This window comes from Penaeus vannamei, chromosome 26, assembly GCF_042767895.1.
Source record: "Penaeus vannamei isolate JL-2024 chromosome 26, ASM4276789v1, whole genome shotgun sequence".
Classification (NCBI taxonomy): Eukaryota; Metazoa; Arthropoda; class Malacostraca; order Decapoda; family Penaeidae; genus Penaeus; species Penaeus vannamei.
In genome coordinates this window covers 23,045,277-23,057,776 of record NC_091574.1, presented here as the reverse complement: position 1 = coordinate 23,057,776, position 12,500 = coordinate 23,045,277, and the positions used below count along the sequence as shown (strand labels likewise).

Below are 12,500 nucleotides of genomic sequence, written 5' to 3'. Positions count from 1 at the left end.
TACCCTCACCATTACATATGCAATCACTGTAATTTTGAAGTATTGTATCAACTCAACTTCTGGTAATAAGTAAAATAACTTATTCTATTTCCCCAGCATTTCATCAAACATGCACAATAACTAGAAATAATAAGCCAAATCACAAAACTCTTTCCAACACACTTGAACGAAAGATAGAAAGAAAGAAAATGACAACTGAAAGCAAAGATCCTGTCCTTGCATAAGAAATCTCACACGTACTCTCTGTGTCGTGGCGATCTGGAGAATCTTCTGGGAGCTTCTTTAAATATTCACGAAGCAGCATTTCATAACGAGGGATGCGTTGTACAGGTGATAACATGTGATGCTGCAGGGTAAGGTTGCCACACACTTCCATTGACTGTTAAGGAAGATATGTCATAACACATTATCTACAGTCTGAATTCAGTCTTGAAAAATGAAGTTTAAATATGTAAACAGGATGTTCTGGTACAGTGAGAAAAGATTATTTACATACCACATACCTAAAATAAAATGCATTCAGTTTTATCTGCAAGACTAATTTTTGTATAGATCTAAACTGGATATTATTTTCAGACTTACATGTATCTCATCCATGATTGCAGCAAATCTTGGACATTTGGCTTGCCAAGAGTTAATGATCGTCATTGCATTGTCAAAGTTTCTCACATATTCAGTATACATCTTCAAGAATGGAGCAAAACTCTTCATTATATCACCTGCAAGCAGAAAAGGATGAAGTAGTGCACAAAACCTATAATATACATACATTGTTATGGGTTGAGTACTTCTGTTTATAAATCAAAGTAAAAAGATTTCTAATCAGTCATTTCTCACTCTGACAAAACCTGCACTTCTATTTATAAAATTTATGGCAACTATATATTCCCCTCATTTTTAATAAATTTTGCTCACCAATTCTCCTGTTCTGCTCCCACTGAGCCATGCGCTCCTCAAGCTGTGGGAGAAGGAAGTCATGGTGGAGTTTGTAGATGGACTTGACATTAGAAAACATCTGGGGGATGATGTCAGCTGGGAAGAGGTGGTGTGCTCGGTTCTCTTGGTCGACCCGGAACTGGAACTCCTAGTGATTTAAAGGCACATGTAAGGTCATCTGTGGTAGATCTTAAAATGATCTTTCATGTATCTCTTCAGTCATTTCATCACAAGATTGGAGACTGTTGAAAAATAATAGCTATATTGTAATACCAAATATGCTAATTTGGATAAAAAACAATACTTAAATACCAAAAGCTCAAGTTTTATATTTCCTTCTCCCATACTACTGCCAAAACTTCCCATTGCAAAACTTTCTTGAACTGCTATAAGAGTGACTTTAAAAGCATTCTTTTCTTTGAATAACACAATGTTCATGTTTTCTAAATGTGAGCGGCCATCCTCACTAGAACAGGGCATCTGGCACGCACCTGATCAATGAGGTGGAGGACCTTCACATACGTCCTCTCGGTGTTGAGGAGTTCGTGGGCGATCCTGTAGGCCTTGTCCTTGCGCGCGTCGACAGTGTGGTCGAGCTCGTGCACGCTTGTGGTGTCCTGAGCCAAGAGGGAAGACCGTGGGGAGGAAAGGTCGTGGCACGACTCTAGGTCACTGCTCCTGACGGAACTGTGGTCGTCGATCTCGGAGGGCTCGGTGCTGACCGCCTGCGGGAAGCGGTACATGTCGTCAGTGAGGGGAGACGGGCTATTATTCCTCTTGTCATGTAGAGCCATGGATTTATTTTAGTGAACACTGTTTGAGTCTTTACTTATCAAGACTACCTTGATTAACTAAAAGGATATTTTACATAAAGGGAAACTTTAATTTGATGAATCACTTTACAAACCATGTTAAATAAGATATTAAAAATCCCTTTTGTACCTACTCAAAATTAGAGCAACTAGAGCCATGTGCAGCGAGTTCCCCACCTGAGAGTTCCTCTTCGATTCGGTGTCCATGTCGGAGAGGGGCGAGTGCGGGCGGGACTGCGAACGCGCCTGAGCCTTGCCGGCGGAGGGCGAAGGCGGCCGCGACCCCGATCTCGAAGACGACGACCTTTGGGCGTGGGCGGAGGTCTGAGCTTGGTGGGTGTTCGTGCTACCCTCTGCCACGCCCCCCACGCCGCCCGTGGGAGTGACGAACTCCTCTTCATCCTCGCTCTCGGTCTCACTCACGCCCTCGCCGAAGTCCTCGCTGAAGAACTGCGTCTCCGTGCACACTCTGGGGAGAATGATTGCATTAGGACACTCCCTGGCAGAAAAAATACTCTTGTAACACTCCTGTGGAGAAACGTGCTTGCGCAAGACTATCAAATGAAATCGAAAAAGGTAATTCACCCTGGGGTGACTTTTGAGCATCGAACTACAATGTGTCTTCGTGTTTGAAATCACTTCAAACCGTTTTCCTTCTGTGCATTTTGAACTTTGAATATGCTGCTTTTTCCATTTTTAATACGCATCAACCTAAAACACGGAAGCATCAACTTGTAAACAAAAATCGATCCGACATCAGTTAAATAATTTACTGACAATGCAACGCAATGTCCACATTTTAACACAAGTTAAGCAAAACTACATTTGAAGCATATGTTACAGTTGACATCCCAATGTGTCCCTGTTAAGAAGCCATGCCTCTGTCCTCCTCCCCCCCCCTTCCCCTTGGCTGGATTCGTAGGGCCTCGAAGTCCAAAGCCCAAAGCAAGCGATTCGCCCAACAATGCAATGGCGGATCCCAGGTTGCAATTATTATGGGACTGCTCAAGGTTAGGCGTTACGAATGAGCGAAACGAAATTATTATTTTCACTTTCCTAAGTGCGATACGTGCATAGGCAAAGAATCATTGTTTATATGATTTTGTACATGGAACTAATGATGAATTATTTATACCTGTTTGTGAATATCCGTCTATAAAATAAAACAGAACGCGAATCTCTTTTTGATACCTAGAGGAATATGGAGATGAAAGTGACGTGATCTCTCTCTCTCTCACGCACACAAAATTGATAAAATTCAAGGAAAACGTTTTTTACAATTTTCATTTCTTAGTTCTTTTTATTTTTATAAGTACTTTTATTATTCATTATACTTTTTCTTGAGACCTTCCTTCCTCTGGAATCGGAAGGCAGTATTCACCTTTCATTCTGACAAACCAGTTTCAGACAAACGCAATGGACATTCAGGCAAGAATGCGTCGATATGTGAAACAACAAACAAATAGAATATGAATATAGAAATGGATTCTGGAATGATCTGTGTTTACGAAAGTCCTGGTCAGGATTCTTCGCCGCGACCTCGGAAGACCACAACGCCAGAGGCCGTGGCTGCCGAAGGGGCAGAAGGGGGCAAGCAGCAGAGCCAGCGAGGGAAGGGCGTGGCGCAACGGCGAAGGCAAGCGGCCAAAGGTCACTGGTCTGCCTACTTACCCGAGGCCCATGATGATGGTGCGAGGCCTCACGCTCGAGTACCTGTACAGCGAGGCGGGTCGAGAGCGACTCTGGCCCCGCAGCTCGACCTGAGGCTCCCCGTCGTCGTCCTCGTCGTTGGTGTCTTCCTCGCTCCCGTCTTCGCTGAGCGTCTCCTCCGAGTCCTCTCGCTCGGTCTCTCCTGCCTCCGACTCACCTTCCTTGTGGTCTTCGCGGCCCCCGTTGGCGTATCCGGCCCCTTGCCCTTCCCTTGGGCCTCCCCTGGTCTCCAGTTCGTTCTCCTTGCCTCCGTCGCCTTCTCTTTCCTCCCGTGCGTACTCCATCACGACTATTTCGCTGCCTTCTCCGCGCCGTAGCTTCTCGTGGCCGCTCTCTGGAAAGTCCTCCGGGTCCGCAAAGACTTCCTTCTCCATTTCGAGCAAAACTGTGTCCTTACGTGCACCTTCCTCTTCCTGGCAGTAGCTTTCTTTCCTTACTCCGATCCCTTCTTCGTCATCAGACCTGAGGTTCTTGAAACTATCCTTCCTCGTTTTCTCATCTTCGAGGTATTCGCGCTCCAACGCTCGCTCCCGCATGATCCGCTCAATCTCCGACACCCTCTTCCTCACCCATCCTGGCTGGTGGTCCATCGCCTCATCCTCATTCTCCTCTGAACTTCCTCCTCCTCCTCCACCTCTAGAGTCCGCTTCCGCCTCGAACACTTCGCCCCCCTTCTCCTCCTCGCCCCCGTCCTCGCTGTAGAAGACCGGGGCGCCGGGGAGGCTCTTGCTCTTCCTGAGCACGAACCGGTTGAGGAATCGGCCGGCGTTGTCCAGCAGCCCCGCCCCGCCGCTCACGCTGAACTTCCTCACCAGCTGCCGCACGCGCGAGCTCCAGGAGGTGGAAGACGCGGCTGAGGGGGCAGCGGGGGAGGCAGAGGGAGGGGCGACGTACGTGGTGGGGAGGAACAAGGGGGACGTGACGGACACGGGGCTGGGGAGGGCCAAGGGGGAGGAGTCGATGCAAGTGGTGGGAAGAGACAAGGAAGGGAAAAGGTCCGACGAGGAGCTGCCTGAGTCCTCCGGAATGTCGCTGAGGGACGCGAAGAGGTTCCTCATGACAGACATGCCCGTCATAAAGTTCAGTGTCACGTCGCTGAACATCCCTTCCTCGCCGGCCACTGCGGTGCTGCTGCAGCCACCGTCGGCGGGAGGGCGCCCTTCCCGCCCGCCCTGCGTCCCGCCCTCCGGCTCAGTGCCTTCGGTTCCGCCAAACTCTGGCTCCCCGTTTCTTCTGGTTCCTGCGCCTGCCTCTCCTCCCCTGCTTTCACACATTCCGCCACTTCTATCCCCCTCTTCGTCTGCCACGCCACTTGGCCCAAAGGCCTCGTGGGCGTCGCCGTCCTCCGGCGCGTCTTCCTCGCCGCCGCCCTCGCATTCTGGGGCCGCAGCCGCTTCGTCAGGGCACGCGCCTCCCCCCTCTTTGCTCAAGAAGCTCGAGCTCTCCACTCCCTCTTCCTTTTCTCTGCTCTCCTTTTCCTCCCCTTCAGTCATCTTTGCTTTCCGGATATCTTATAACTTATATTGTCATGGAGGCGACTCGTCCAGCCACGTTCAGTCACTCATGCATTTACTGGAGCTGCTAACTCACATCACATCCGTGCTTGTTATCACTGAGTGTTGAAGACGAGTGGGATGAAAGCAATGTCCTCTCCACTCCCATTTGCTAGACCTTTTCTCTGGTTGTTTCCATATCACAATTAAAGAAAATATTGCATAAAAACTTGTTCCAACATGTAGTTTAACATCAGTAAATAACTAAGATAACAGGAGCCTGATACGCACAAACGAATAATCATCAGAGGCAATTGTCCAACTTATGACTAAACAAACACTATAATATCCTAAATGCCAAGCAAACATTGAGGTTTTCATAACAAACCGAGGGGAAGTTGCGGCCGACTCTTTATCTCAAGTTACTGTGACTTAATCCAAAGTTTTGCATTATTCCATTTCCTTTTACTGTATCCGTCTGCTATCATCCCTCTCTCTTCCGCTCTCCCATAGTTTCTCTTTAACACATGAAGAGCACTCAGAAAAAAGGGAGTGTACGTGAGAGTAAAAACGCACATATTCACGAACATACTCTCTTCTCCCCTCCCTCCTTCTCTCTCTCTCTCACTTGCTCTCTCGCCTCCCTTTAACTTGATCTCTCCCTCCCTTGCACTTACTCTCTTCTCTCCTTTCCTCTCCTACCCTCCCTCCCTCTCTCTCTCTATCTCACGCACACACGTCAATACACGTTAATCACTCACAATCTACCAAATTCATGGATTCTCTATAACGGAATAAACACAGGAAATACAACAGTGACGTCACTGCAACTTACAAATGTTGATTATTGCATTTTGGCCATTCTAGATGAGGCGAGGTCATTATAAGCTAAGATTGACTCTCGAATACAAAAAGAGGGGTTTAAATGAGAGATAACCTGATATGTTTCATGGAATCACTTATCTGTGTGTTGAATTTGGGTATATATCTGCAGTGGTATATGCGGCCTACTTTTATTAAAAAAAAAAAAAAAAAAAAAAAAAAACGTTATTACACACATACATACATACGCACACACGCACACACACGTTTACACAGCTACAGCCGCACGAAAGACATCATTTTAAAACAGGTAACATCACCACTCAAATCACATCACAACTGGACTTCTTTTTCCTCTATCTTGGCATCATTATCAATCACGATACACACTTAAGCAACGGACACGCGACCCGAGACTTGCACCAGAGCACAAAAATGTATATTAGGCGAAAAACCTTAACTACACACACACGCTCACATAGCGACAACCGCACGATAAACATCACTTCTAAACAGGCAACAAACACCACTCAGATTACATCACGACCACACTTTATTTTTCCTCTTATTATTTTTTATCTTTTTACATCAATATCACTCGCGATGCACAGCTCTGTTAGGCAACGGACACGCGCCCGGGACTTGCAGCAAAACACTAACACAAGAATGTATGTGTTTCTGTTGACGAAACGCCTCCGGTTTATCACTACCCCCGGTCCCCTGCCTACCCCCTCCCCCGTGTCACATCCTTCCAGATCCCCCTCCCCCCATTTTACTTATCTTGCAGCAGGATGCCGCGTATCAGCGGGAATTCCGACTTTTTAACTGTAATTTTTCAATTGGGGAAATCATTAGCGGAAGAAAAATGATTGAGAAAAACAACAAAAAACGAACAGATTAAAAGCGAAATTAGACATTATTTTGCAGAAAATATAAAATATAGTAATAAATAAACAATCCATACATATCTATAATAAAATAAAAAAATAATAATAATAAAAAATAAAAGATAAAAAATAAAACGCTGAAACGGAACGTAGGTAAAAACTGCGCAAAACTAAACTAGGAATAAAACGGCGGCAGTTAGGAAAATCATTTCAATGACCGATAAAAAAAATGCAGAAACTGAATGACTACAGGAAAAAAAGAAATGGTAATCAATATAACAAACATGTACAGCACACACACACACATAAATACACACAAAAAAAAAGAAAAGAAAAAGAAAATCATCAAATTAGATTTTCAAAACGACTGAAATAAAAGTTTGTGCTTATCTAGACCTTGACAATAATGACCATCCAATTACAGGCCAAATGCAAATCTGCTGATTTTTGAGACCAATAATTCTAGATCTAATTATTCCGATTCGATGGCTATCACACCAGATTTTCAATATGGCTGCTTTTGCCGATTTTTTTTTTTCATTGTCCTAATTTTGGTTCCCAGACAAAAATCCCAGAGTTAAGACATAAGGAATACATTCGTACACATACACACACACACACACACATTTGCAGTGAGCAACATTAAATGCAGAATGTGCGGTAAAAAACTGAAGTCGAGGTTAACGTTGTCCTTATCTCCTTCCTGTTACACTGCCATGAACATATTTCATAAAAGTTTCCACTGTATCTATGTTCTTCCTGATTCACATTACATACGAAATTCCTGTTGACGGAAAACTGTTCTAGCGTTTTTATTATATGAAATTAAGTAATCGAAAACTGTTGGTGCAACAAACACTCAATGTCTTTTATATCATTAGTTTTTGTATGTATTTTAAAAAATATATTTCTAATACTGAATTCTCTCTCTCTCTCTCTCTCTCTCTCTCTCTCTCTCTCTCTCTCTCTCTCTCTCTCTGACTCTCGAATTATGCATAAATAGTTCAGATTAAAACGTATTATTTGGAAAAATAAAATCTTGTTACTTTTGACAACCCTTCTCCTCTTAATATCTGGCCTTTTATATCCGCAAACAGTGATCTAAAATCCCCTTGAATTTCGAGAAAAAAAAACATACTTTCATTGCACTTTTTCAGGGCAGAAAGCATTTTGTGCATACAATACTCAGAGGGGGATGGTAGTTCATTTTCGTTCCCTACAGAAATTCCCACTTTTTTTCCTCGGGATATCCTGCCACTCCCCCCCCCCAGAAAATTTACTACCTCACCCACAAGGTTAAAGGTTAAATTTGATTCTGAATTTACGGGCAGCACCCCCCCCCCCCCACATCCCACTAACATACTTTCCTCCATATACAAAAATCAGACGTACAGAACACATTAATATTATCATTATTACTATTATCATTATTGTTATTACCATTATCATTATAATCATCATCAATGTTTTTTGTCATTATCATTATTATAATGATGAGGATAGCTATGTTAATAATAGTAATGATGAGGATAGCTATGTTAATAATAGTAATGATGATGATAGTCATGGTACTGTTTATAGTAAATCGATAACGATAATGGTAATAATGCTGACGATAACGACGACGATGATAATAGTAACGACAAAGATTATAATAACGGTAAAGATGATAATAATGACAATAATAATAATTATGATACTACCAATAATACTGATAATACAAATATATCTACAACAATGGTCAGTATCTTCGTTATCATCACCAATACTATCAATAAAGTTACTACAATTGTCGCTATCACCTTCATCATACGATGATGTAAAATAACTGACGACTGTGATAATCATTACGAAGCGAAAAACGACTTTGATATTTATTTACATTCTTCCTCATCGCAGTAACGGTATTCACAATAACCATCAAGATATCGGCAATGCCCCCAAATGGGAAATATAAACAACAAACAAAACTGGAATCGGAAACGTTTCCCAAATGTCAAGAATCCAAAGAGGAAACGTTGAACTGTCCAGCGGGTTGAACGACTCATCTACTTCCGTTGTAACCTCCCCCCCCCTCCTCCTTGCCTTTCGCTCCGCCTATTTTTCTTCCTATCCCTCTTTCTTATCCTCATAACACCCTCTTACGTTCCCCTTTCTGTCTCAGAGACCCTTTACCTCCTGAAGTGCGTGAGCGCGAGGAAAGTCGTGTGGAGGGCCAGGTGCTGGTGGCTGGAGGGTATGGCATCAGAACTCGCGCCGGGGGTGTACACGCGCCGGAACAGCCTGTGGGGCACTGCACACTCCGTCGTGGTGGCGTACACTCTCCGGAACAGCCGCTGGTGCATGGCCATCTCCCTTGCTAGGAAAGGCCAGGCACGCCCTCAAACACCTCAGCAAAGATGCCGAGTCTCTCAGCACCTTTGTTTACACCCGCACAGCTTGCTCCCACCACAAAGACCACCCAACTAATGATGCATGGTCCCCCCCCCCCTTAACACCCAACGCTCCAGGAGACACGAACCGGAGGTCAAAACGAGCCAACGAGCGTCATCCCCCGCCAACGACCGAACGACCGCGCGGCCATCGTTGGGGCGACCTCTGCACGGGAGAGAAAGCGATCACGTCCATAAGGCTATATCAAAAAGAGACGACCTTTCTCTGCCCTTGTCTTCCTTAGGTGCCCAACAGATGCTCGCTCGCGCTCTCTCTCTCTCTCTCTCTCTCTCTCTCTCTCTCTCTCTGTCTCTCTCTCTCTCTTCTCTTCTCTCTCCTCTCCTCTTCTCTCCTCTTCTCTCATCTTCTCTCATCTCCTCTCCTCTCCTCTTCTCTTTTCTCTCCTCTCTTCTCCTCTCCTCCCCTCCCCTCTCCTCTCCTCTCCTCTCCTCTCCTCTCCCCCACCCTCTCCTCTCCTCTCCTCTCCTCTCCTCTCCTCTCCTCTCCTCTCCTCTCCTCTCCTCTCCTCTCCTCTCCTCTCCCTCACCCTCTCAGGAATATATTGGCGATTTCTAGTAGACAAAGTTTTACCCCCCCCCCTCTCTCTCTCTCTCTCTCTCTCTCTCTCTCTCTCTCTCTCTCTCTCTCTCTCTCTTTCACTGACAAACGTGTTAATCGTGATCCCACAATCGTTTCAGTTATATTTTGTGCGCCGAAAGCAAAGGGTTTATATTACGGCGGAAGTTTTACAATTATTTTGAAATCACTTGAGTCTTCGCTTTTTCTCTCTCCATCCTTCATCGTTATAATTTAAACAGTACGCCTTTAGAAGCTAACAAGCACAGTAAGAAATAATATCAGACTAATGATAATACCGAAAACAATTACAAAAATAATGATTTTGATGATAAAAAACAATGCTACTACTCACTCCTAAAACTATTAATAACACTAACAATAATAAAAATAACGATGATGATTATGATTGCAATGACATCAACGGTAATAATAACAGAAAAAAATAAAAGTAATAACTAGGATGATGATTGTGATGATAATGATGATGATGGTACTACTCTTACTCTTACTAATACTACCTATAATAATAATAATAATAATAATAATAATAATAATAATAATAATAATAATAATAATAATAATAATAATAATAATAATAATAATAATAATAATGATAATAATAACAACAACAACAAAAATAAGAATAACAATAATGATAATCAACATAACAATAATGATAATCATAATAACAATAATAATAACGGCAATAATGATAATAACAATAGTAACAATAATGCCAAAATTACGAATATGCAAATAACAATAATAATAAAATAATGATTGCAATAATATAAACAAAATAATAACAACAACAACAACAATCATACATAAGATTAATAACCATGATTACAATGATGATAATGAAGATGATGATAATGATTAAGATGAAACAAGGAATAAACGCAAAAACAATTGCTCATGGCCACCACTGTCCCCTACACTGCAGTTACAGTGGCCTCCGTTTCTTCAATCCTAGAGACAGAATCATAATACTTAAGCGTATCGTCTATCATGGAATCTCACCTTATTCTCACGATTTAACCATTTTGGTGTTCCTTTCTCTTCCCCAACTCTTTCTTGCTCCGCATTTCTCTTCTATATATTCTCTATTGTATCCAATTCTACTCTTTTGTTTTCCTCTCGCCTTTCACGTTTTCTGTTAATCCATCTATTCCCCTCACTACAGAAAACGGAGAATGTTGGGAAGACTTCATTATTCAAGCCGTCGTGTTTTCTATGTAAACAAAGTCGGTTGGAGGGTAACTTGATGACCTTTGCCAGTGCTTTCTTTGTTGTTTCAAAGCACAGGCAGAAGAGGGAGAAAGAAATAGGCTAATTTGGGAGGCAGGCAGGGAGGGTGAGAGCGAGGGAGAGAGGGAGAGAGGGGGGAGTGGGATAGGGTGACGGAGAGGGGGAGAGGGGGAGAGGGGAAGGAGTGAGGGAGGGAGTGATGTAGTGAGAGAGAGACGGGGAGAGAGGGGGAGAGGAAAAGAGAGAGAGATAGATAAATAGAGATGGGGGAGGGAAGAGAGAGAAAAGAAAGAAAAGAGAGAAAGAGAGAAAAGTAGCGAAAAACAAGGAGAGAGGAGAGGGGAAACAGGAGAGCTATAAAAGAAGCGAGAAATGAACGAAGCGAGAGATGAGACATGAGAGACAGAGAGACTGAGATAGATATATGGATAGAGAGAGAGAGAGAGAGAGAGAGAGAGAGAGAGAGAGAGAGAGAGAGAGAGAGAGAGAGAGAGAGAGAGAGAGAGAGAGAGAGAGAGAGAGAGAAATAAAAATATGGAAAAGAAATGAGAAATAAAGAAAAAGAAAATGAGAAAGACGGGAAAAAGAGAAAGATTTAGAGAAAGAGAAAAAAAAATGCAAACAGACAGACAAAAGAGCCAGACAGGTTGTTAAAAAAAAAACCCGACTCGATATATAGATCGCCTGACAAACAGACCAACAAATAGACAGATACATAGACAGACAGAAAAAAAGAGGAAGAGAGGCATCAAAAGAGCGGGAAGGGACATGAGGGTCATTAAGAAAATCGTTTTCACACGAGACGGAGCGGGAGAAGGGAGCTGGAGGAGATGAGAGGGGCAGAAAAGAACAATAAAAAAGAGTAACGGGAGACGGAAAAAAGAGTAATGGGAGACGGATAAGCATTATGACTAACGATACGAAATGAAGGGGGAAGATACGGTGGAAGCAAAGGTATAAGACAAGTACAGCAATGCAAAGGGGAATGTGAGAGAGGGAAAGGAAGGGAGGGAGGGAGGGAGGGAGGGAAGGAAAGAGGGACGGGGGGACGGAGGGGGAAGGAAGGAGGAGTGAGGGAAGGAGGGAGGAGAGGGAGAGAGAGAGGGAAGAGGAGAGTAGAGGAGAAGAGAGATGAAGAAGAGAGGAGAAGAGAGAGGAGAGAAAGAGGCAGGGAGGGAGGGAGGGAGGGAGGGAGGGAGGAGGGGAGGGAGGGAAGGAAGGAGGAGGAAGGAAGGAGGGAGGGAGGGAGGATGAAGGAAGGAAGGAGGGAGGGAGGAAGGAAGGAGGGAGGGAGGGCAGGAAGGAGGAGGGAGGAAGGAAAGGAGGGAGGGAAAAGGAGGAGAGGGAAAAGGAAGGAGGGAGGGGAGAGAAGAAGGAGGGAGGGAATCTTGAAGAGGAGGGAAGGAAGGAGGGAGGAAGGAAAAGAGGAAGGAGGCAGGGAGGGAGGGAGGGAGGGAAGGAAGGAGGGGGAGGGAGGGAAGGAGAGGGAGGGAGGGAGGGAGGGAGGGAGGGAGGGGGGAAGGAGGGAGGGAGGGAGGGAGGAGGAGGGAGAGGAACGAAGGAGGGAGGGAAGGGAA

General features: G+C 44.2%; 1 protein-coding gene across 6 annotated transcripts in view; it reads right to left on the bottom strand.

Moving 5' to 3' along the window:
• Nucleotides 1-12,500, bottom strand: part of LOC113824449 (FYVE, RhoGEF and PH domain-containing protein 4-like) — a 166,227-nt gene that overhangs the window by 13,313 nt on the left and 140,414 nt on the right. For 3 of the 6 annotated variants that reach the window (XM_070140175.1, XM_070140179.1, XM_070140176.1), the window contains 5 exons: nt 1,926-2,217; nt 1,428-1,661; nt 916-1,084; nt 583-719; nt 241-379 (listed from right to left, as the gene is read on the bottom strand). In XM_070140175.1, the coding sequence (XP_069996276.1) occupies nt 241-379; nt 583-719; nt 916-1,084; nt 1,428-1,661; nt 1,926-2,217 (971 nt within the window). Of the gene's footprint in view, nt 1-240; nt 380-582; nt 720-915; nt 1,085-1,427; nt 1,662-1,925; nt 2,218-3,419; nt 5,954-6,325; nt 6,464-12,500 lie in introns of those variants that run through there. The other 3 variants (XM_027377223.2, XM_070140178.1, XM_070140177.1) reach the window with 3 other exon arrangements.